The following is a 26,244-nucleotide window of genomic DNA, read 5'->3' as shown; positions in this document are numbered from 1 at the left end:
TGATTCGTACCCCTATATGAGCAACACTGTGGGATTAGCGACACCATGGTTCTGCCTTGCATATGCTTAGTATAAAAAGTGCGGGATAGTGCGGGTCCCTGTGGTTAGTCCACTTGTGTGAGGAACGCCATAGGTTTGCGTTGCCTCTAAATAGCGCCGCAGTGTGCGAAACACCATAGGTCTGTGTTGCATGTGCGAATTTCATCACCTGTGAGTAGTACCGTAATGTGTGGAATACCGTGAGCCTACGCTATTTCTGATTAGTACCGCAACATGACAAATAGCATGGTTCTATTTTCCTAGCAATAAGTACCATTTTGAGGGGCCGATGACCTTGATTTTGGACCCTTTCGACTACAAGCATCATCGATTCAGTATTGTGCTTTAGACGCAGTCCCTTGGTCAGTAATACTATTATTTAACGCTAGTTTCTGGGAATGTGGGGCATTACGGGTCGGATCCACTGATTGTTTTAACTTCATTCTTCGTCCTCACGTTTTCGAATCTGGTCAGTGGAGGATTCTGGATTTTTAAATTGTCATAACATTTCGTACCATTAGGGGCTGATTACCTAGATGTTACGCCCCTTTAAAGAACAAACATCATCGAAGCCAGGCCTTAGATGACCGAAAGTTGCCATGAGATATAGAGGATCTAGTACGTGTAATACTTCAGCACACTAGCGCAAGAGTTGTATAAGTATTAGCAAGTAAACTACCTCACTGCTCCGTTTGTGAACAATCAATCGTATATTCGTTAATTTTCCCAGTAATAGTAATGTTCACTGGATCGTGCCCTCGCAAAGTTGACTTCCTTATCCTCACTCCGTCTCGATATGTCAAACCTCGTTCAGGTGTGTATATTCAGTCATGAGCGAGATATTTCTCGCGCTGTGGTAACACGTGGCTATATCCCGACCGCGCCCGAACCTATGACTTTAGCATATCCATGTCTCATGATTTTGACTCTCCGTATGATTCACCAGAGTTTCCCTGGATGTTTTTTCCAACCTAGAAATAGCTGTATGTTTCCCAACTGCCTGTAAAAAATATACTAATATCTGTCACGGAGACCTCCCAGCTTAAAATATTCTTACATTAATACGCCAATAAAAAAATACGTTGTAATCAATACAGTGCGGGCGTGTGATACTGTACATGTACCATCACAAGAGCTAAAAAAATTCCTCTTTCAGCACTGGCGAAACTATTGTATCTTCTGTAGTAGAATTGAAAATGTTATCTTATCACTTTTTTTCATTTCTGCCTCCATGCGATGTATATTGATTACTATAATGTAACGATTATAAGTGAATATTACTAAAGTATTCGTTACAAGTAATACTTGGTTACTTCCCAACTGATTATAAATCATTCGGATATGTGACAACAAAGGCAGGAATAGAATTTATTACGAAAAGGGGGCATCTGCAGTATACATGGTTCGTTCGAGAGCGGAATTGTGTGTTTCAGGTGGAGTGAAAGTACGACTCGACAGCGGGTTTCTAAACTAAAGGCTCGGTGGACAGGATTTAAATGTTGGGCACCTTTGCGTTTACACATTGCTGTGCTAATTTGTGCCCGATTTTTAAAAGGTTCTGTGTTAGATTTTCCTTGGTAAAAACTTCCTTTCCGAATTGGAGGATGGTACTCGGTTTGTTTGAACATTGGGTGTCCGCCTTTTATAACCATTTTTCCTTACCAGTTTCTTTTCTCGAAATGCAAGATCCATCCCTAATTTGCTTTTCCCACTCGAGGGCTAACATCCTCAGTATTATTACCCCCTTCAGTCTTGGATAAACATGATCGTCCATTAAGTACCCCAGAAAGGGTTCTCCTGTGGCAGCATGTTTTTTTTTTTTTTTGTCTTTACAGGGTGTTAACAAGATTACAAAAATAATTTTAGAACGAATTAACACGAAAGATTTGTATAATACGCTGGTCTGCGACACTTCATTGAACCAGTAATGAGAATAGGATAGTACAACTCTAGTAATGTATTTGATATTTATCTCTACGTTGAAAGAAAAACATAGTCCCGAGTTTAAACAGAAGTTACAAATGCTACTTTCAAGTGAGGCATAAAATGTGCTGGCTCACTTTTCTGTATTATGTAATAGTTTGTCGAAGAGTTTGGAAATATTGTTTCTGTTACCTTATCAAAACATTACAGCCCGCATTAGAATCGAATCGAGAAGGCACTTCTTGGTGGACTAAAATTTGAACACTCTTTGACTGCGTCTTTACCATAACTAGGAATGAATGATCAGAAAATTAATTCTTCGGCGACTGCTTTAATTTCTTAAGGAAATTGCCAACAGATGCATAGTAAAAGGAAAATAGCGTCAATCTCGAGGATGTACACGAAATGAAGGTTTCTTCATTCTCGTTTGCGTCATAAAGAGAAAGTAAGAAATTAAAGTTCGAAAGAAAATATACCAGGGTCAGTTTTATATTTCAGTGACCATCAATTAGTGTTTTACCTCTAGATTCTCCAGATTAATTTCAATTTTCCCATTCACTCACTACTTACAAGGTTCGCAACAATAGTGCCTAATTTTTAAAGCCTTTAAATTGTATCCTTCTCTAGCGAATGCTTCATGCATTTATGATATTTATGAAAAACGAAGGAAGTAAATATTTTCTCTTAATCGGTAGTATGATCTATATAGGAATAATTTACGAAATAATGAAAATCAAAGCATCGTTACGATTCCGCAGATGACGTTAGCTTGATTGACTCATTCGTCGGATTTCTGCAGATTGAACATTTTTATAAACCCAGTAATCTGCGACACACCAGGTTCCGAAATTTATTCAAATAATTCATAAAATATTGATATACAGGAAGAAATGTGAAACTAAATAAATGTGTGTGTGTGTGTGTGTGTGTGTGTGTGTGTGTGTGTGTGTGTGTGTGTGTGTGTGTGTGTGTGTGTGTGTGTCAGATGGTAGAAGCGCAGGCCTTCTGAGACCAAATTGGCGGGTTCGATCCTTGCTGAGTCCGGTGGTATTTGATTATTCTCAAATGCACCAGCCTCATGTCGGTAGATTTATCGGCGCATAAAATAACTCCTGTGGGACAAAATTCCGGAATCTCGGGGTCTCCTAAAATAGTAAAAGTAATTAGTGGGACGTTAAACTATATTATTATTATTATTATTATTATTATTATTATTATTATTATTATTATTATTATTATACGTGAAACTAAACATAGCGTTATGAAGAGCAGTTACAACCAAATACTGTTATTGTAGATAACCTATTGTTCCGCCACCATTGCAAAGAAACATACTGCGTGTGGCGCGAAAACCATTCTTGTTCAAAGTAGACCTCAGTATTCTGCATCCTCTCCCACACATCTCGGAGTCTACTATCCGTGGGGAATCCCGTGGCAAATACGGTATTACGTGCCATGTCCCTTTACCTCAACTCAATCATTCTCAGTGGTTTTCAGTTCTGGTTCTTTTATAGACCATTAGAAGACAAGCAAAAAAAAAAAAAAAAAAAAAAACCGCAGCTTGTCTACAGGTGTGAAATCTGGCACTAGTGTCCAGGCTGTAAATAATTATATTCACGCTGGGTGAAATGGTAGTTCAGAGGAAGGCTTAAAATTTAATTTTCGAATGTATGTTATCATTGCTCCTATCGATAAACACTACATAACAAAATTTCTGTAATTCACGTAACTCAAGTCTAGTAACATGTGTGCATACCGTTGGCATAGATGACAGCTTGTAGACGTCTTGGCATGGAGGGAACCAAGTTGCGATTAATCTCTCGTGAGATCTTCGACCATTCCTCCAACGCCGTCTGAATCTCCTGCTGCTCTGTAGAACGACATTTTCAAACGTTTGTCTCCAATTGAGCCCAAAGATGCTCTATTGGGCTCTGTGTGGAGTGAAAAATCTTTTTGGAGCATTATATAATAACCTATAATAAGCTATCGTACACATGTGATGGGTTTGCAAAGTGTGTGTGACAGGCGAACTCATGACAGGACAGGGAGGTGTGATGTTTTTAAAAGGATTAAAATAATTACGTTGACTTCAAAGGAATATAATGAAAGCTATAATTGTCACTGGTTTGAGTGTACAGTACATACTTCTGTATTAATTGAGAAATAAAAATAATACAGAACACCGTGTGAGCTCCTTCTAGAAAAAAAAAATAATATCCGAATAATTTCCCTTCCCCGTTGTGTGTTCGTCAGTCATACAATAACGTTACACACCCAGGATATGTTACGATACATCACATTATGTGTACGATATTTTACAGTACATGCCTGGTATCCGTTCTGTGGCTGGAATCAATGCCAGGAAACAGCTTGCGTGCCAATACGTCCTTGGCCGACTGTACGCTGTCTGATGCGGCACGCAAAAGCCCAAATGCGTTCTTATTCATATCTCGAAAAGTAACTGTCCAATTTTGAAAATACTTAGATATTTGAACTTGTACGCAGTTGAACTTTTAGGCCAGCTGTATGCATTCCTGCCGTTCTATTCAAGAATCTGGAGTTAGTATCAATGTCTCAGTTATTAATCACCCCATGAGAATAAGTAGCACGTTATTTTACAAGACCCTGGGTACCATTTACGAATATGAAAACAGAATGCCGATATCTTTAATGGTTTAGAAGTTATTTCCGTGTAATATCTTAGATGAATAACCCGGTAAATACATTTGGAGGGGGCTTGGGTTACAGCACACAACTGATTTTCTGCACCAGTCACAACTGGTTATAATTATGCCTTTGCCGGCGAGTGTGTTCTGGTTTGGGCTGGAGCAAGTTTATCAGTCTTATCCTTGGCTTTGACTGCATGAAAGTGACTGAGGTATGAATGATGTTTAGTAATTCCATTCCTTGTGCAGCCAATCCCTGCTATGAATGGTGTGAAAATGTTGCTCATAGGATCGGTCGGTGCATGCATTTCAGTGGGCTTGGCAGATTGATATGTAATAGCAAATTCTGGCTCAGCGAGGAAATCAACGGGAAACCACCTCACTCCGCATTTCCCTAGTACGCCGCATTAGTGATGCCTAGGTCATCTAAGATAGGTAATGGTAAAGCTGTCGAGGAGCCAACCAGCCTTCGGGCTGAAGACTGAACATGCAGGTTATCATTAGCGGTTTTAATGTTACCACATTATTTTCAGCTGTCCCAAGCTTAAGTGTCATGAAGATTGAAACGTGCATCTGTTTCTCTCTTACGTCATCATGTATGTATATGCTAATAAACTATAAACGAGTCAAGAATGTTAAAATACAAGGGCTCAAAATTCTGGTACCAATCGGTCGGCCATTTGTCTTTGGTCATTACTAAGCCTACCAGATTTCTCGGGCTGGAAACTGAAACGCCCCCACGCATTGCCACGTGACATGCAACTTGGACTCTTACAACAAATACAGCCTACTTTATATTTCATATCATAGGCTAAATATCTGTCAAATGAAATGCAGTAGTAAACATGTTTTCACTACTTTAACGTACTTCTTATTCTAATAATCAATACTTAAAATCTTGCAAGAGCACATTATAGTGTTCGAAATCATTGTCACTGCTATGATTTTTTTCCCCGGCAGCTGCTTGTTCTGAAGTTTATCATACATTTACCTGCAGGAATAATTCACGCTGAACTTGACTCTCACCGCACTGGCAATAGTTGACACGTCTTCACGTTCACCATCCGCAACTGAAACTTCAAAGGTGAAAAGCGTGCAGAATGCTTCGTACTCCGATACTGAAGCACCTTCGTAAATTTATACTTCCATTTCGACATTGTAGTCTTTGAACAACAGATCAGCTACCAAGAATTAAGACACGAAACGGGAAACAAAAGCATCACAATATATGATACTAAGAAAGGTCGCCAAAGAGCATAGCGAACTACTTAGCAAAGAGTCTACCAATCATTGCACTCAACATCTTTAGACAGGAAGGTCCCAAGTAAACGTGTGAAACATCACATTTCATACGTTGAAACTTATAAACTAAAAATAAATCTAAATAAAATTCGGGACAAATAGCCGTCCCAACGGAGTCTCGTGGGGACGTTAACCTCAGTCATTACAAGCATTTAATATTGATCGGCCGTACCAATCGGGCGCTAGACATTGTTTGCCTCAGTGTCGGTAGCTGACACACACACACACACACACACGCTCTCTCTCTCTTTCTCTCTCTCTCTCTCTTTCCCCTTAACAGATTGTATTTTTCCTTGTTTACAAAAAGACTAGTTATCTTAAGGTTCTAATTTTGTTACATGCCAATCCGCGTGGTAGCCTCCTTCGGTATTTCCTGAAAGGGATGACTAAGCCAGACCGGGGACCTCCCTGCCGGCCCGAGGACATATCCTGACCCATCCTCTATTGTTCTGTCTGGCTTCTCTGTGCACCTTCTCGAAGGTCCAGCGAGAATGTTCTGTTTCTAGCCGAGCTCCGAATATTGTAGTACTCCACCGTTAGTATATAAAAAGGAGGCTAGCCACGAACAGTGTGTCATTAATAGTATTAGTTGAACTGGGCCGGCAGTACTGTTTGCTGTCGTCATTGGCCCACCGGAGTCGGAGTATCGTTATGTACTAAGCGTAGTACTGTCTCTATACTGAGCCCTTATTGAAGTGTTCGTTTAATTAATCAGTCATCTATTCGAACGTATACAGAAGATCGTATTTTATTAAGTACTAGTAACTGAACGGGAACATCTACATTCAGCAGTACATGTCGCAATTTCTGCAGTGAGCTTGGAGCTAGGGTTTGTTTGCTCGCCAGCTAAGTTTAGCAGGAGGAATTTCGACGTGACGTACACAAAGCAGAACAAGGAAACAATAGAACTCCCAACAGCCAGACCAACGGACATTTCGGAGGCCCGGCGAGAGGCTACAGGAGCTGCAAATATACTTTTGAAGTAAGTGTCGGGTACGCGATGTGTTGAGCCAATGAAATGATAGAGCCACAGTAAATTTGGCTAGTCATTAGCCTATGCGATTGATGGCCCCGATCGAAGATGCAACGGCGTGTTACAGGACGAATTGATAAAACCGATGAGCGCGTGGGCTAGCTATTCTATTATTCGGCGAGTTTCTGTGCGGGTAACATCGAGAGAAATATTTACGCGATTGCGGGTCAGAACTTGTTTCTTGATCGTGTGGGGAATTGAACTTTGGTTTAAGACGTTGTCTGCATTTCGATTATTCCCGATGTTAAACTTTTGAGAATGGCTTTTATTTTTCGATTTCCGGAGGGAAGAACAGTTTCCAGATAGTCATTCAATGTTTGCTAGTTTGCCGGTGTAAACAGATTTTTAAGAGGACATCGACCTAGTTATGGGATTAGATAAGAGAAGTTGTTCCGCGACCGAATGAGAACTGGTTTCACGGTCAGTGGAAATAACCCCGGTTGTAATATTCTAGTAACTGGTGAGTTAATCTTGACCCAGCTTTCTACACCGTTCAACGAGGGGATGTTTTAAGAACAACATCCAGAAGCAGTGACGGAGACAAGATCAGATCACCACTTCAACGCCAGGAGAATGGGGACCCAAGGTCTGATTCGGTTCTTTACTTTTCGATATGGCTGGGTAAAGCGATGGGGTGCCGACTGTCCCGGAGACAGGCGGCAATAATTCAACGAAATAGATAAGTGCAGAATTTTAATGGTAATTATGTGATTGTGGACGTGTTGTAATGTTGCAAAAGGGGATAGGTTAGTTTTAATATTTAATTTCAGTAAATTTAGCTTTTGTTTTTGGAAGGACTACGTCTAATTTAAAGTGAATGTCAGGAAGCTTGTTAATGTAAATATAATTGTAACAAAAATGTGGACCGTCTGCATAAGGTCACAGTTTGCTTGCTTTCTTTCCATTTTATTCAGATTTTTAGCTGAGTGGTTAGCGTCATTTCTTTTACGAGTTACTTTGTTATTTTAGCCTCGTTTATTTTGATTTCTTTCGCTTTGATGTTTGAGACGCAGTGTACGTCTCGGGGCTTAAATGTAAATGTAAAGAAGAATTTAAATTAAAGTTAGGAAAGATTAGATTATAGTATTATTAATGGGAGCTCAAAGTGTACGGAAACATGCCGTCACGTTTTCTGGGATTTATTGCATGATGTGTGAATGCGAGTGTGTGAAATGGTGGCGTTTGGATCCACAAATTTTGATAGCGTCATCTTCACGACTATTTGAATATCAAGATGAGTGTAAATTAGTGTTTGATTCACGAGTCTCTCGAACCCAGTTTCGTTTTCAGAGTTCGAATAGTTAGAATCGATTTTTCTGTAAAATGTATTATTAATGCGAGTTTCTCGAGTTGGAAGATTGAGATATGTCTAACTTTCAGATGTTCGGACATGATCGATTGTCTGTGTGGCAATTTCTTAGTTTCAGATTGATATCACAGAGTTGGCCACTGTGTTATTCATGTTTAACTTGACGAGCGCGAGTGCTTTGCGTTGTGACCAGCGCGGTCTTTTTTCTTTTCATGCGAGCGAGTGTTAGACGACGTCTTTTTATATACTTATTCAGTTTTGGCAACTTTAGGACATGTGATATGGCTTAGTATGATTTTGAGTAAGAGGACGCGTTCCTCATTTGAAGGGGCTGCATTTTTCATGGTTGTGTGACTTGCCTCGTGTAGACTGTTGAGCAGCGTGTGTAAAGGGTTGGATCCTGTGTTTTGATGATTGCTGCATTATTTTGGGAGACTGAATCTCCACTTTTGAGTCATTCCGCCGTGTGTTGGTGGGGGTGATATGTGCGTCTACCGAGGAGAGTTTATTTTAGCGGCCTATACTTCGTGATGATTTTATTAGTTTTTGTCCGTTTCACTACGTGTTGCAGTAGACGAGATGTTTTTATATCGCGATGTTTCGTTTGGTTTTTACTTTCATGATATTACCGCGCTGAGGAACATTTGTGTCATGTGATTTATTTCAGGAACCAACGTTGAATTATGTGTTGGAAGTTAAAGCCTCCTCTGTTATTTTTTTAAATAAAAGTGTCATGTAATTTATTTCAGGAATCCACGTTGAATTGTGCGTGTCGTTATAAAGTCCACCAGTTGAATGCTTTTGTGTAATGTAATTTATTTCAGGAACTTACGTTGAAAAGGATGTGTTGCTTGAAGTGAAATATTATGTTTCCTTATATTTTCTATTGAGGCTTTGAGTGAATGAGAGTCGCGTGAATGCTGCGTGCTTTCTTGGTGAGCCCTGGAAGATATGGCATCATGTTTTTTGTGTCTTTGATTGTGTATATTTGCCACTTATGTGTTTTTGTTGTGTGTGGTTCCGACCCACAGTGTTTGTTGTGCGCAGGAGGTTGCTCATGATTCAGGGTGTATATATTTGTAGGATATTTTACCACTCAGCGTGTTATATATTGTACAGTTAGATTAGTTTTGTCTCCTGTTTGCGCATTAAATCACGTCTTAAGGTTAGGGACCCCTACTGCAATGTCAAGTGTGCAGGAAAGGGGAACATACTCATCTACAGTTTCAGGTGTTACCAAATATAAAGCCAGGTGCGTGGTGCGAGCACGCAAGCCAATGTGTTAAAATTAATGAAGCTTCAAGATCTGATTAGAAATGTTAAGTATGTGTGTCGGCATACATTGTATATTTGTAATATATTTTTTATTCTAAAGATGGACTTTATCAAGCTGAAAGAAAAATTGAGTCATGTAAAATTAGGATGATTTGATACCTTTGCTATTTTTTATATTTTTCTTGTTTATTTTAATAATTTTTTTTCCCTCCAAAACTGACGTCATGCTTCGTCTTGCTTTATTTATAGCTTTTACTTCACCTCATCGTATCCATATTAGTTATGTTCCCCATCAAAATCCAGGGTGTATGTAATTTTAGGGCAATTTTTATCATAGTTCGAACTGAGCACCTCTGGGAGCGGCTGACTAGTCTAGGGCAAATTACCTTGATGGTAGAAACGGTGCAGTACTGTCCTAGAGTACTGTGTGTGCTACCGAGGACTATAGACCAACTTGGAGTCTGAGTGTGGAACAGTTGGTGTGAGTGGAGTGGTGCAGTTACATTGTGGTGAGGAATATTATAGTGCAGGTTAGCGCTGTTGAACTGTTACTATTTTGTTGTCTGTCAGTGTTCAGTAGTTTTCCTGTGCGAGGGTCGGATTTCCTCTGGAGTGGAGCCAAGGAATAGTGTTCGTGTTTTGTGCTGGCCAGAAACCCCGGTGTTCGTATTTGTTTACATACTTCTGCTGAGCGTGATGATTGGATTTGCGAGACGAAGTGAAGTGGAAAGTCCATCAGGATTACCACCTTCCATACCGGCGAGTCAGACTACCTACTGTGAGGAGGGCAAAACATCGTAAATAGACAACAATTAGTTGAGTGTGGTCATTCATGGTTGAATATAATTGTCATACAGTGTGTCTGAAGAGAAGTTACGGATAATTTATGGGCATAATAAACGCAATAATGTAAGAGATGATCCGTCATCCATTTTTCGTAAACGGTTTGGTTAATTGGTATTGCTGACTCGCTCTTCGCGAGTCAACGCAGACATCACGTGGCCGCTCCGCACAGTGAACTACTTAACACCGACAACTGAACAGCTCAACAGTGCTAACGAGCAGTACAATATTCCTAACAACAGCAATGTAACTGCCACCACTCTACTTGCACAAATTGTTCCATTAAGTAATAACGTTATTGCTTTAACGACCCACTAACTGTTTATGACGGTTTTCGGAGACGTCCAGGTGCCAACTGTTCCACTCTCTCTCTCCCTCTTTCTCTAGATTTGTCTATAGTCTACGGTAGTACACGCATTGTAGTCCAGGGTAGTACACAGACAGTAATCCACTCAGTACACAAAGATACTCAGACTAAGGTGGGACACTGACAACAGCCAGCCCTACTCCTGTCGTAGTTCAACTACTGCCATTATTGACTCATTTGTTCACGACTAGCCTCCTTTTCATATCCTGATCGTCGAGTACCGGCACTAGAATGTCCAGGGGTCGGCTAGAGATGAAACATTTTCGTTGCATCTGGGGAAACCAGACTAAGAGAACAGCAGAGGAGAGTTCGCGTCATGTCCTCGGGCCGTATTGGGAGGTCTGGCCTAGTCATCCCTTCCAGGAAATTCCGAAAGGAGGAGGGCACAACAGTACTGGCACATAATAGACGTAGTATTTCACCCACCACTCCCCGCCCAGTTCAGCTGTTCATTGGTACGGGCGCCAATCGACCCAGTTGCACCGCCTTCATCTTGCGTCGTGGCCTCCGTCACACACTATGGATCATGTCATTTATTTCCGGAGAACGCGGTAAGGGCATTTCGACGCCTTCTGGAGCATGAAAGACTAGTCTCTCTTCCTTAAGGTGTTATACCACCACCTTAGGTCATTCTCACGATTTCCGCTAGTATCTGCTCGTTGGTCGTATCGTGCGTCCAATCGGTCGCTCCTTATTCGCAAACTCTTCTGGACAGCGGCGTGTATATCCTCCAGTCTCCTTTTCAGATCCAGGCAGTACCGGTCGGTCGGAGCAGGATAGTCTTCAGGTTGGTCGAACGTTGAATCCACCGGCAGGCACAGCTCTGCCCCCCCAAACGGCGTCCTTGCTAGTGCAGGTCCCGTGGCCTCGTGCACTGCAGACCGGAAAGCTTGGGAGGACAGGGGAAGATGACTATCCCCGTCCCTCTAGGTTTCCATCCAGGCGCCATGGCTCCATTTTTCCTCGAACTCCACGGTGGTCCTTCGTCAGGGAACTTCGTGCTCGCCATCCCTCCTGGAAAAGAACTTGCACTCCTCTTGACAATGTCTTCGGGACAGAGCGCTGACATGCATAACATGCTTTATCTCGTGGAGACCCTCCTCAATCTTTCTATGTCGGCTTCCACCCTCTTCTGGCTTTTATCGTTTTCTACTGGCTGTCTTCCATCTTTTGGCAGCCTTCCATTATCTTGCATAGTCTTCTCGCGGTTTTCTATCTTCTGACCATCTTTCGCCCATTTTACAAACATCTCCAGGTTTTCTATTATCCTCTTCTTGCTTTCTTCTACCTCATAGCCTTCTTCCACTTTCTACATCGACATCTTCTCGACGTCTTCTGGCTTTTAATCGCTCCACCCCCTTCTTCATCATCGCCTGACTTTCTTCGATCTTCTTCTCCATGTTCATTATCATAAGCATATCGAAGAACGCATTTAACTGAGCCTTAATTTTCGTATGGCCTCTGGTTTCAACAGCCACACAGAAATTTCCAAAAGAGGAAACCTACAAAGTGTGTGTGTTCACTCACTAAAAGATGATGTTCAGACATGACCCCGGCGGTGAACGAAACCTGCAGTGTCTGGTCCGCTGATTCACACATTACTATGATGTACCACACATTGGGTACATCCTTCATCTGACACCACATTTGTGTATAAAACACAGGATAAAACAATTCAGGATGACCCAATGAGTACACATATATACACCCACAGGGTGTCTGAGAAGAAGTTATGGAAATTGTAAGAGGACATAGTGTTCCGAAACAAAAAATCTATCCCTAGCGTATTTTATATCGTCCTAGTGAAATATCACCAGAGAATTGACACGGAAATGTAAGTTCAATCGTGAGCAACTTCTGTATCAGCCTATGCAGCGTGTGGCCGGCTAAGCTCTTGCTTGATAACCTTGGGCAGTACGCTACCATAAAACACGTGTCACTCGCTCACATGCAACCTTGCTAATGACGGTGGTGTATCAGAGAGCAGCATCTGATCATGCCCGGATATTGTAGCCTCTTAATTCTGATATCATGCGCTAAGGTATCCTGAAACCGACTGACGTACTAAACTTAAATCTTAGTAGTAAAACTCCTCCCGGTTTCGGGTGAGAATACTGCATTTGTTTTATGAAGCATATCGGTAAACATAGTACATTTTGTGCATGTCAAGTTCGCCACACTGCAACATAATTTCTGAAATGACTTGCCCACTTAACATAAGTTATGTAATAGAAATACACTGCAAGCACGTCCTGTGGTAGTGACAGATATTAAAGGCTAAAGGCTTTAAAGTTCAACTTACGTTCAGTGTTTTAGATATACCAACATTTCGTAACTGGGGCTTATACCTTAACACTCGTATGTGATGTGGTTTGCCGTGATATGATATATATACGAGCTTTCGCAATATTTACGCGAAGCTTTTAACATTCAAAGACCGAAGATTACTGCCTACTGGCCATGGGTACGTAATTGCAGTGTAGTGTTTCACCCGGCGCAGGGCTCAAGCGCGTGAACCTACAGGAAATTATGCTTCAAATTTCTCCTTCCCGATGACCCCTTGTCCACACCTCTTCCCTACATGTGGCGAGTCACACAATGCGTTCTACTGTATTGCTTGCCAACTGCACAGCGCATGTAAACAGCAGATACCGTGCCGTCCTGTCATGCGCTCATGTCCGTACTCCGTTCACTAATCGGGATTCTGATCATTTCTGCGTACCCCATGCTGTTTCATTGGGGATTTTGAACGCTAATATTAACACTCTTCACTGCAAGATCTCGGTTGCGAATTCAGAACACTCCGTTGCAGGACCTAAGAAAGGAACCTATTACCCCTGGCGATTAACCAAACGGTTTAGAAAAAATGGATGAGGGATCATCTCTTACATTATATTGTTTATGCCCATAAATTATCTGCAACTTCTCTTCAGACGCTCTGTATAGCAATTATATTCAACCATTAATGACCACACTAAACTGTTGTCTATTTACGATGTTTTGCCCTCCTCACAGTAGGTAGTCTGACTCGCCGGTATGGAAGGTAGTAATCCTGATTGACTTCCACTTCACTTTCATTTCGTGTCGCAAATCCTGTCACCACGCTCAGCAGCATTATGTAAACATTTTTTTTTTGCTAGTTGCTTTACGTCGCACCGACACATAGGTCTTATGGCGACGATGGGACAGGAAAGGGCTAGGAGTGGGAAGGAAGCGGCCGTGGCCTTAATTAAGGTACAGCCCCGGCATTTGCCTGGTGTGAAAATGGGAAACCACGGAAAACCATTTTCAGGGCTGCCGACAGTGGGATTCGAACCTACTATCTCCCGAATACTGGATACTGGCCGCACTTAAGCGACTGCAGCTATCGAGCTCGGTATTATGTAAACAAATAGGAATAAAAGGGTTCTGGCCAGTACAACACACGAAGACTATTCCTTGGCTCCACTCCAGAGGAAGTCCGACCCTCACATAGGAAAACTACTGAACACTGACAGACAACAAAACATTAACAGCTCAACAGCGCTAACCTGCACTATAATATTCCTCACCACAACGTAACTGCACTCAACTCACACCAACACTGACTCGAAGTCTGTCTATAGTCCACGGTAGCACACACACAGTACTCTAGGACACTATACAGACAGTACTACGATACACAACGATAATCTGACTCCGGTAGGCCAATGACGACAGCAAACAGTACTGCACTGTTGAGCTGTTCACTTGTCGGTGTTAAGTAGTTCACTGTGTGGAGCGGCCACGTGAATTGTCTGCATTGACTGCGAGGGGCGGGCTTTCACTGGAGTCAAGCCAAGGAATAGTTGCCGTATGTTGTGGTGGCCAGAAGTCCTGTGTTTAGTATATGTCTGCATACAGCTGCTGTGTGGGATGACTGAACTCGCGAAACGAAGTGAAAGCAAGGTGGGTTTCCGATCATGATTACTACCTTCTGGGTAATATCGACGAGGCGGACTACATACTGTGAGGACAGAGCCTTCGTAAATAGACAACAATTAGTGAGGTGTGATCATTTATGGTTAATCTCTCTCTCCCTCTCCCTCTCTCTCCCAATTGAGTCATCTTGGATTTAATTAGTCCAATACAACAGAAGGCGTTTCGTCCGTTACAACTTATTAAAAACTAATTTATGTCGAAATCAGCATTTGTATTACAAATAAGTGAGGAAGCAAACAAAACGTTGGCCTTTTCAGTGAATCTACTTCTCATCACAAGTGGAACTACCTATAAAAATCCAATTCAAAACAGGTCATATGCACGTACCTGACGATAATTTTCTTCTTTAACTTCTAATAAAGTATTTTCACTTTGAAGAGGCATCTGAGTGTACATCTGGTTCTATGTGAAAGCCTTTCTTTTAACAAAATAGATTGCGCCCAGCCAATTTCTCTGTAAACTGTATCTTTCTATCAAGGTGTATGCCTGCCATAGACTGCATTTTACTATTACCGAGCGAGATGGCCGTGCAATTAGTGTCGTGTAGCTATGAGGTTGCATTCGGGAGATGGAGTTCGAATCCCTCCGTCGGCAGCCTTGAATATGGTTTCCCGTGGTTTTCCATTTTCACACCAGGCAAATGCTGGGGCTGTACCTTAAGACCTGATCTGTTACCTTCACAATCGTAGCTTTTTCCCATCCTCCCGTCGCCGAAAACACGCGATGTATTAGTGCGACGTTAAACCACTAGCAAATAAAAAACAATATATTACTTTAAATACGACGGTTGGGGCAAAATTTATTGCAACTATTTTTTTTAAAGATACCAGCCCGGTTGGAAAATGCAACATGTACGGATGAAAAGACGAGGTGGGAACTACATTTGTGGACATTGAAGAAAACGCGAACATTGTAACTCACATATTTATTACGTTGTTGTACAGAACAAGACTGGTTTCATAGTGCAAAATAATTACAGCCAAGCACACCTCATACATTACAGCACTGCACACATGCAGTTGACATGGAAAAACTGGATCTAAATGCCCTCAAATTAGTCCCCTGCAACGTTTACCACACGCAGCAATGATGTGGGAGACATTGAATACTCGGGGCTCACTATTGTCTTGTGGAACTGGGTGACGCACAGTAACACCCCTGACGTCATACGCGTCGATCACCATCAGTGGCGGTTCGTGCAGGAAGGGCTTTTGGGCGCCGTCCCGCTGCCTTTTCAAAAACATGTAACGTTATTTCACCGTGTAAATGATTACATAAAGAGACGAAAGTCGAACTTATGTGGTGTGATATTCAGTTATACCACTTTATTATTTCGGCTGTAAACAGTTTGCTTTTCTGTTTTCAAGAAAATGGCAAAGGTTTTCAGACCGTGGCTGCTGTCCAGCAAGCACGATGTTTTCTCTTTAGTCGTGAGGCGCTCAGACTGTGACAGCAGAGCCCTGAGTAGGTCCCCAGACTTTGCTAGTGCGAGGGGTGTGGGAGGAGCCTGGAAGAACGATGTGCTTGTTAGGGGAAGGGAGAGTGCAGGCGGGTATTATCTGTCCGGCAGAGCCCTCAGTAGGTCCCACGAGTTCGCCAGCGTGCGGGGTGTGGGAGGTGCCTGGAAGAATATGGCTTGTCAGACGTAAGAAGAGTGCAGGCGGTTGTAATCGCTGAACGGCGGAGCTCTCAGCAACATCGCCAACCACTTTAAAATGTGCCGAGGCTTTTCCCCCTCGTCTTATATTCATTATTGTTAGAGATTAATTCCAAAGCATTTTGCAAAACAATGAATTTCATTATACCGACTATTGGAACAATTCGTTTCTATAAAGAAACTAAAATAAATCTGAAAATATAACCGTAACGTGACGGCACTATTTGTAGGGTGATCAAATTGTTGAACACGTTGTCATGCTTTGAAATTTGAGCAAGGAGAGAGAAATTCGATAGTGCACTGTTTTTCATGAATGTTACTAAGTTATCAGTTGTGATTGTGATGACGGAAACAGTGCTGCACCATAATAGTCGGGATTGCATTAGCTGTTAGCCTGTTGATGTGTGTGCATAAATGCCATTGTAGTGTAGTTAATTCATGAATTAATTGATGTTGTAGTGCAAGCAGATTTCTATTCAGCCAGTGTCATCGATTATTATTATTATTATTATTATTATTATTATTATTATTATTATTATTATTATTATTATTATTATTATTATTATTAATCATCTAAAAGTATCGTGGTGCTGGTCAGTGAAAACTGAACCAATTGGGCAGGGGAAAGAGATGGCGGCACACCCTTGTCGGAGTAAAATGTCACGAACCGCCACTGATCACCATCAATTTCACGGGGGAAGGATTCTGGCGGAACTAATGCCGTTTTGATGATCCGGCATGTTTCCACTCCGCGGATTGACGTTTGAGTTCCGGCTCGTATGCCCTGACCCAGAATTCATTGACGGCGATTGTTCGTGACAGTAATTGGTCGCCGTCCTGTTTCCAACGTGCTAGGCGGTCGGAGCATGTTGCATATAGCATATCGTTGAATGCGGTACCCACCGCGAAGCGATTTTGCACAGTTGCAGCTCTGTCCGCAATATCCTGTTGATAGTGAGTTTCTCGATGCCACTAGCCAAATTTAACTCCAGTAGCGTCCATCTGCTGTCTTCCTTCAGGAGCTGCTCGATGACGGCACGTGCCACGTCGGTCCGCACACTGACAAGTCGTCCCGAGCGTTGCTGATCACCGGTTGCCACACGTCCTTGCTGAAACGTTTCTACGCACCATGCTACTGTACGGTATGGGAGGGCATTATTCCCAAGGGCTTCCGCCAATTCACTGTGGCATTCTCCCCAATTTCTCCTCCGGCTAATTTGTTTTATGCGCGCTGCTCAACACGGATTACTTCCATCTCGCCCGACGCTCGCCACACAGCTGATTTCACAGCGCTCTCTGTGCTACTCCCAGCAATCATAGAGCCATCTGTGTTTGTGATTATACACTATGCCTGCATAGCTTCCACGCGATAAATAGCAGTTTGTGATCCGCTCACATATCGGCAAGGAAAAAAAAAAAAGTTGCAATGACATTTGCTCCAACCTTCATATGCAGGCAAAATACAGTGTTTCTGCTCCTTGGCGTTGTATAAACTTCCCTCAACGAGGCCACCAGGTGGAATTTGATTATGAACCTTGATGACAAAAGAGTTCTGGATAAATAATCTCTTATCCTAACACCGAGACAATACATTTGATACTAGGTGACCCATTCTCTCGGCTTACTGTAGTCGTCCAATGGATTTTAGTCGAGACCAGATAGATGGAGTTTCTATTACCATCGCATTTCTGGAAAAATCTTTCCTCACGTAATCATTACGCGTACAGTGCATAAGTCTTTTTTTGTACACCAACTTATTGCAAAAAAATAACGGTTACACTGTTGTAGACAATTGTTTTTTATTGCACATATCGTAATAATACACTAATAAACAATGTAAATAATTAAAAAAACCAGATCTGTGATCTCGCAATTTAACACAAATACAAGCAATGTACCAAAACTGGGCGTTTTCATCGTGCCTTGCACCTTCGCTGCATGGAATAAACAGTTTCTTACATCTTTTAGGGTTGGTTTTACCCCATTCTTTGTTGACTACACTTCTGAACTGCTCAAGTGATTGAAGTTTCCTTGCATGAACCCTTCTTTTTAAATCGACCCACAAAATAGTTTTCTATATGGTTCAAATCAGGATATTGGGAAGGAGTTCGCAGTTGCGTTGTTACGTTCCATATGAGCCACTGCTTGCAAATATCCGCTGGGTGCTTGGGGTCATTGCCTTGCATTCTGTTTGATATTGTTCTTTAAAATCTTTAAATAACCCCACCTGTCTATGATGCCATTGATGATTTCGATATTTCCCACTCCACAAGAAGATATGCACTCGCAAATCATATTTGGTCCACCGTGATGATTTAGGGTTGGTAGCTTATTTGCAGGTTTATTGGCTGTATTTACTTTTCTCCATACGTAACTGTTTCCATCCGAACCGTCTTTTCTGACCAAATAACTTTGTTCCAGAACGTACAATCCTTGTTTTCATACACTCTGCAAAATTTCATTCTGGCTCGTCGACTTTTCTTAGTAACGAAAAGGGGACCAAGTACCCTTCCACTGAGTAACATGGACGATTTTTTTGTTTAAATTTCCCGTCGACGGATGTGTAATAAGTGTAATTGCAAAGTTTAAACTCAAATCCTTTAGAAAATTCTTCATTTTTAATACTTAGTGCATGCTTGCATACTTCAGTTTGGCTACGCCCCCTTTAGCATGAAGATCCTTCGCTCCTTTCATAAGTTACTACTCCACGAGTTTTTGTGTCAGATTTATGAATGTACCCTTATTTCAAAGAGGAGTTTGCGTAGCTGAAGTTGGCCATACTGTCTTCAAAGTTCTGTGATTTGTTTTTACACAGGGAGTTGGTTTGTTTTTCTCCAAAGCACAGGACGTTGTTTTGATCTAAATTACAAGTTATCCGGGTTGAGATATGAGAAATGTAAAGAAATTCGGTCAAAGAAAGACACATGGAAACCAGCATAAGAACAAGAAAACATATTTAATTATTTAATAAATGTGTTGGTACATATAGTGGAAGTGAAGACATTAGTGAAATAAATCATGTTGAAAGTGAAGTTGTAAAAAAGTTTGGCTCATGTCCAAATGATTGTACAGCTACTGCTTCAAGTACATCAAGCAGGCAACTATCATCTTCAAGAACTCTTTACAGTGAATTTGGTGATAGTGTAGATGTAAATAAAGTGACAACAGGTTTTCAGTTTGTAGATATTTAAATGTCAGAAGCCCTGAGACTATTTTTACAGTGTAAATTCTGTAATAATGAAGGGCAAGAAATTATCTGATGGCAAGGCTATTGGAGGATTAAATAGATTATCTGGTAGTGAAATTGACAAGTTGCAGGTTTATTATGGTAAAGCCATAAGAGAAAATGTGCATAATTTCGAAAAAATGAGGAAAGCGGTATGGTGCACATATTTACATAAGCTCTCAACAGACGGATCAGCTTCAACACGGACTGTGCCCTGTAATAATACCTGTATATTGGGACTTGGCTCATCCAGACCTTCTAAGAAAATATTTGCCAGGTCAAACCAAGAACCCGAATGAGTGATTTAACAATGTGATATGGACTAAAATACTCAAGAATGTGTTTGTTGGGCATAATACCCTAAAAATGTGGGCACTGGAAAGTGTTCTCTCCTTTAACATAGGAAACATTGGTAGAACACAAGTACTTAACCATCCTGGGATTGAACCAGGTCTGAACACCATCAGACAGCTTCAGATAATGGACAACCTGCACAGGAAATATGCTGATAGACAAGCAGAACAGATGACAAAGGAAGCAAGAAAGAAGAGGAGAGGATCCAAGAGGAAGAATGAAGACATGGATGATTCTGAGTATGGAGCTGGGAAGTTTTAATCCACAAGATGTGTGTTTTCTCCACTACCTAAACTTTGAAGTTGATTTTCTCTGAACACATTTTTTTTTTTTTAAATTGTGGGGAGCTCATCTTGGAAACTACTAAAGATACCAGTATGAAATTTGTATCACCTGTAAAACCAACACTGCCCCCCCCCCCCATGTTAAACACAAATTCATTATTTAACAATGGAAACTTTCTACATTAAAAATGTGTGAAAAAATGTGACCTGTTTTTTGTTAAAATGCATTTAGCACGGAGGTAAAGGCTGTTGGTATAACCATACCAAATTTCACTGCTCTATCTGCAGTAGTTTGGAAGATGAGCACCCCCAAGTTTAGCAAATTTAACATTGCTCATATAGGGTGTACTTGGTCCTCGTAACTCTGTTCTTTTACCCATTATGTAACACACGGCATGGTGCACTAACTGCGAAACTATATACACTAGCACAGCACAGATACACACCAGGTATTAGGAGTGTTCCCGAGCGAATACGAGGTAGCTAACGTGTACTAACAAGACTGTTGCAAGCAAATCGGTCATTACACAACATATTTCACTCCTATTCTTTTAAAATTATGTACCGAGACTTGATCGCTAACATGAAGTTCTCAACACCTTGTGCAATAACTTACCCAAGTCTCGTGCGTTCGTTATGTACTATTTAGAAATTATAAACACATTAAATCTCCTAAGTACGGTGTACAAACAAGACTGTTATGCACTGTATATATATGACGCCAGCAGTTCCGCTCCTGGTTAATTCGGGCCGAACAGGTTAACTCGAGATCTCTGTTATGTCTGAACTTCAATAAACTTTAGTGCAACAACACTTTGCCCAGATCAATTCCTGGTTGGATGTAGTGTTTACAGTACACTGTATATTTTGGTATGAGCTGGATCAGTATCGTTACTTTCATCTGTCTGCCCCATCGTGACCTTGACAGTTTGAAAGTGGCCGAGGTATGAACAAGGCTACTAACGCCATTACCTGTGATGAATGTGAAAATTGTGCTTATAGGGTGGGTGGATTTGTGTGCATTTCAGTGGGCTTAGCAGACTGATACAAAACAGCAGATTCTGGTTGTGAGGAAAGCAACGGGAAATTAATTCCAATTTGCCTTGTACGCTTCTCTAGTGACTTCTGGCTTTATATGACAGTTCATGGCAGGTCTGTTGAGGATCCAACCAGCCTTTGGGCTGATGATACAACATACGCGCAACAAAACTTACGGCATTTTGTTAATAAAATATTATTCGTATCATCCCGACATGGGTTACCACTCGAAGCGTTGTATTCTGAACCTCTCCTTTCTCGGCAGTGCTAATGTTAATCCTGAATGCAGTGAAAATCCACAGCCTGTTTCCAGTCATTTGACCGGGTCAGGAATGGAATGGAATGAATGAATGAATGAATGAATGAAGCCCCCTTCTAGCGGCGAGGATAGGAATTGTGCAGGCTGCCGAGGCCTGTCTCACTCCTCTGGGGCAATGATTAGTGAATGATTAATGAAATGAAGTGATATTGGAGAGTGTTGCTGGAATAAAAGATGACAGGGGAAAACAGGAGTACCCGGAGAAAAACCTGTCTCGCCTCTGCTTTGTCCAGCACAGATTTCACATGGAGTGACCGGGATTTGAACCACGGAACCCAGCGGTGAGAGGCCGGCGCGCTGCCATCTGAGCCATGGAGGCTCCCCTGAATGCAGTATTTAAGTAAAATCATTGACATGAACTTGCACTGCTTGTAATTCAATGCCTTAACGGTAGAAATATTCTTGCCACCACGAACTCCGTTACACAATTCATCGTGTGAGTCAGTTGTACAAATAATGCGTCCACTGGATAACCCCTCCGTGGATAATTGCATGTGGTGACTCATGTAAGTTAGAACTGATTCACTTGTTTTACAGTCAGGGACAAGAGAATTGTATTCAAACATTTCTTCTATTACTGAAGCTAATATAGTTTGTCAAAGTACTAGTGCCAAGTTTGGAGTCAGGGATACAAAAATGAACATTACACCCATACTATAAATTAATTCGATAGTAGTGAGATTTATTGTTTCTAACCCAATTGAAATGTGTCTAGGTTAATTCCGTAAACATAATTTTAAGCGACACAAACATCTCAGTTTGTATAATGCCTGTATGTTAGGTCAACAGCCCGAAGACTTGTTGGATCCTCAAATTGCATCACCAAGTGCTATGCTGTTATAGGGAAACCGCAAAAATCTATGGCGATGCCAAAATGAGGCGTACTGGGCAGGATGAGTGTGTGGTAGTGTGTAGGCTCAAAATTCGTAAAATGTCCAGAACTTCTCATTAATAATTTAGTTGTGGATTACTTCTTTTAGGTTCTGCAAGGAGACCATCGGCTGGGTTTGCACCATGGACATCAAGGCACAGCTTTGGATGAACCCATGGATACAATATTTGTGAAGAATGTACGAGAACACAGTCCAGCTTACGAAGCAGGTTTAGCAACTGGTATGTAAATTGGAATTAGTCCGTCCTTTTTTTTTCAGTGCGTTTATTTAAAATATAAGTATTTTTTTTTCTGTGTCCTAAATTTCATGTATATACGTATGTATGAGAACTGCGGTGTATGAGCGATTGTTTCTTAACCATAGGGGTTCTTCATACATTTTTGTATTTGCAGTACAGTATATGAAGAATGGATGGGGGAATGCAAAATCGTGTTAGTAGTGATTGTAACGACTTCGATCAAAGTTTGTATTGTAAAATAATAGGCTACGTACATTCCATTTTTGTGCCTACATAGTCGAGGCGGTAAAGCTTGTTCGATTAATTCAGGACGACACTGGTTCGATTCTGTATCAGGAAGTCAACAAGTTTAAGAAACGAGGTTTCCGCTTCTGGAGCGGCACATGGCCCTGGTGCTCAGTCTACACCAACAGTGAGTTCCAGATTAATTGAGGCATTTGCGGGTGGGGATAGAGCTAACCACTTCCTAAATTATACTCCTCCAAGGGCCTTCATGGCCTGTATGGATATGATTTTGCTTTTCATGTTTTATATGGTCTGCGAACCGTAAATGGCTGGTAGATAGTGGTGTGTGTAAAATTTTGTTCGTATAATCGAGATTGTGCAAAACTTTATAAGAAAAAACTTGTCAGCGTCCTAAATTAGCGTTTAGAACCCACATTACGGTACCGGTATGAGATTTCGAGACGAAAGGGAGATGAACATGAAGGTAACAAGACTGCATAGCTGCCATACCTGGAGTCGTTAGCACACTAATTCCGTGTACGTACCACTAAAATTCGGTTCCTAAACAGTCGGCTACTTCTATGCTCGTCTATTAAATGTACGCCTTATCTGTAAAAGTTGTTTGTTTCGCACGTAGATATGTACAGTCACTCAAAAGAGAAATGAGCGCATAGTATTGTAAAAGTTCCTCGCAGATACACTTTCCTTAGAAACAATTGAACCTATTATATAATGTTCGTTATGGGTATCTCCAGGGGTTCGGTAGATGCAGAGTGGGTCTCAACCCATAAGTGGCCACGGCTGGTCCGTGGTCCAACAGCTCTGCACTCTGACCGGCCAACCGAGCAGAGGAGGGGTGGCCACGGCTTTACCGTGGCTCTACGCTTCTGCATTCGGGAGATGGGACAGGGCTGACCTCACGGCAGGCCCCAACCGTCGGCTGTCCTGAGAATGGGTTTTCCTGGTTTTCGATTCTCCTGCCGGGACAGTTCTTAGTATAGGCCACGGCCGCCACCCCCCTCACCTTCTCCGTGTATGTCCTTCACCGTAACACATCTTCCGGCCTGAGACGGCGTCACCGTCTAAGAGGCCCGCCTCCTCCTTCAGGAGAGGAATGAAAACATTTTACTAGTAGTAGTAGTATCCCCAGGGAGGGTAATTATATAATTAGGTCTGATAAAATAGACTGTTAAATGTCAGGAACACGCAGTACCATGAGCTCATTCTTTCTTTTTAGCGACTATACACTTCCTCATACACTTTGTCCAGAGGAATCAGCGTTAAACTTCGTATACGGTACTTCTTTCCATACTATGGTCTTTCGAAACAAAATACTTCTTGCTTTAACGCCTTGATATATATGAATGTGTAGTTTCCCAATGCTTGTGTAGTTATGTTGTGAAAGTGATGAGCATCGTCTAGCGCAGTTACCAATAAAAGGCTACATTTCTATGCTTAACGAGTTTTAAGTGATAACATTCGCTACAAATGAAATATGTTGCTAGCTCTAGCCGTCGTAGACGGGACAATCGTATAGTAGGAGCAAAGTTATCCAACTCCCCAGCTACTTTCCACCAATATCAGGCAGGTTGTTTTACTCTGGACGCAGCAATAATCCCTTCTATCGGAGATGAGTGGCGGCAGAAGAGACTAATCACATTACAACAGTGTTCAATGTAATGTTATTGTTGATCACTTTTATTAGCTTTCGATGTTGTAGGCCTTCACATTTATTTTTCTTCAGACTGTGTGATATTAGGGCATCTAATGTGAAGGGAGTCTCTTTCTTTCTTTCACGACTCTCTGTTGTCTTACTCTTAAAATCGATCGTTCCTTCGCGGATTTTTCTCATTTTTTATAATAACACTTGTTGATATGGACCGATGACCACGCGGTTTTACACCATAGGACAATGACAAAAACCATCGTGAGTTAAAATGATTAGGAGTGCTCGGCGCTGATATGGACTAAGCAACAACAGTCTAAATTCATGACTTCTATTATCATTGTCAGTATGGTAAAATTTTAAAAGGCATAAATGATCGGAACTTTTATTCTCTGTAACATGTGTTACGTATTACTTTTCGACAGGAACCCCTGTGGGACGCAGATGACGGATGCACCCACGGTATCCCCTGCCTGTCGTAAGAGGCGAGTAAAACGGGCGACTAAGGGTTGATAATTCTGGAACCATGAGACAGTCTGTGATTAGTGCCATTACGCGATGAAAATCATGTGTCAACTTTACTTGCGATTAGTACTACATGTGCCTCGTTGTGCTTCCTCTTAGAGAGCAATAATCACTACTACCTGAGGAACACGTATCGCTACTGCCTCCAACTGGGTCTGTGATCAGTGTTATCGAGGAAGGATTATGTGAAGAACACCCTGGGTTTGTGTTGCCTGTGGGTGGTGCCATAATGCCTATGATTAGAAATTATGTGAGGAACACCACGGATCTAGCCAGTGCCCGTGATTAGTACCTCTATGTGAGGAACACCATGGATCTAGCCAGTGCCCGTGATTAGTACCTCTATGTGAGGAACACCACGGATCTAGCCAGTGCCCGTGATTAGTACCTCTATGTGAGGAACACCATGGATCTGCGTTGCTGGTGAGTAGAGCCGTTATGTATGATACACCATTGTTCTACATTACCTTCAATTAGTACCACCATGCGAGGAACACTATGATTCTTCGTCACTTGTGATTAGTACTACTATAGGAGAAACATCATGGTTTTGCTTTACTAGTGGTTAGTACTATTATGAGGGTCCGGTGACCTGGATTTTAGACCCCTTTGGACAACAAGCATCATTCCAGAAAATAAGGCATTGTGAATCCGATTCACTGATTGCTTTGGATTCATGGTCAATTTTTCGTCATTCGTTTTAGATTCAGTGGATACATTATGCAGTTTTAATTATCGTTTTATTTCGTTGCACCTTGTATCATTAGGGACCGATAACCTAGCTGTTAGGCCCCTTAAAACAACAATCATAATCTTTTCGATAGGACCATAACATAGGTACTTTAAAAACTACACTTTAGGCTTCTTCCCCTAAACTACCGGGCGAGTTGGCCGAGCGGTTAGAGGCACGCGGCTGTGAGCTTGCATCCGGGAGATAGTGGGTTCGAATCCCACTGCCGGCAACCCTGAAGATGGTTTTCAGTGGTTGCCCATTTTCACACCAGGCAAATGTTTTAAGGCCACGGCCACTTCCTTCCAACTCCTAAGCCTTTCCTATCCCCTCGTCGCCATAAGACCTAACTGTGTCGGTGCGACGTAAAGC

General features: G+C 41.7%; 1 protein-coding gene across 1 annotated transcript in view; it reads left to right on the top strand.

Moving 5' to 3' along the window:
* The window catches only part of RhoGAP19D (Rho GTPase activating protein at 19D), a 528,281-nt gene that overhangs the window by 22,034 nt on the left and 480,003 nt on the right, over window positions 1–26,244 (top strand). The window contains exon 3 of the mRNA XM_068226072.1: window positions 22,576–22,708. Within this exon, the coding sequence (XP_068082173.1) occupies window positions 22,576–22,708 (133 nt within the window). The remainder of the gene's footprint in view (window positions 1–22,575; window positions 22,709–26,244) is intronic.

Source organism: Anabrus simplex, chromosome 2 (assembly GCF_040414725.1).
Source record: "Anabrus simplex isolate iqAnaSimp1 chromosome 2, ASM4041472v1, whole genome shotgun sequence".
In the NCBI taxonomy this organism is placed as follows: Eukaryota; Metazoa; Arthropoda; class Insecta; order Orthoptera; family Tettigoniidae; genus Anabrus; species Anabrus simplex.
This window is presented reverse-complemented; position numbering and strand designations above follow the sequence as displayed.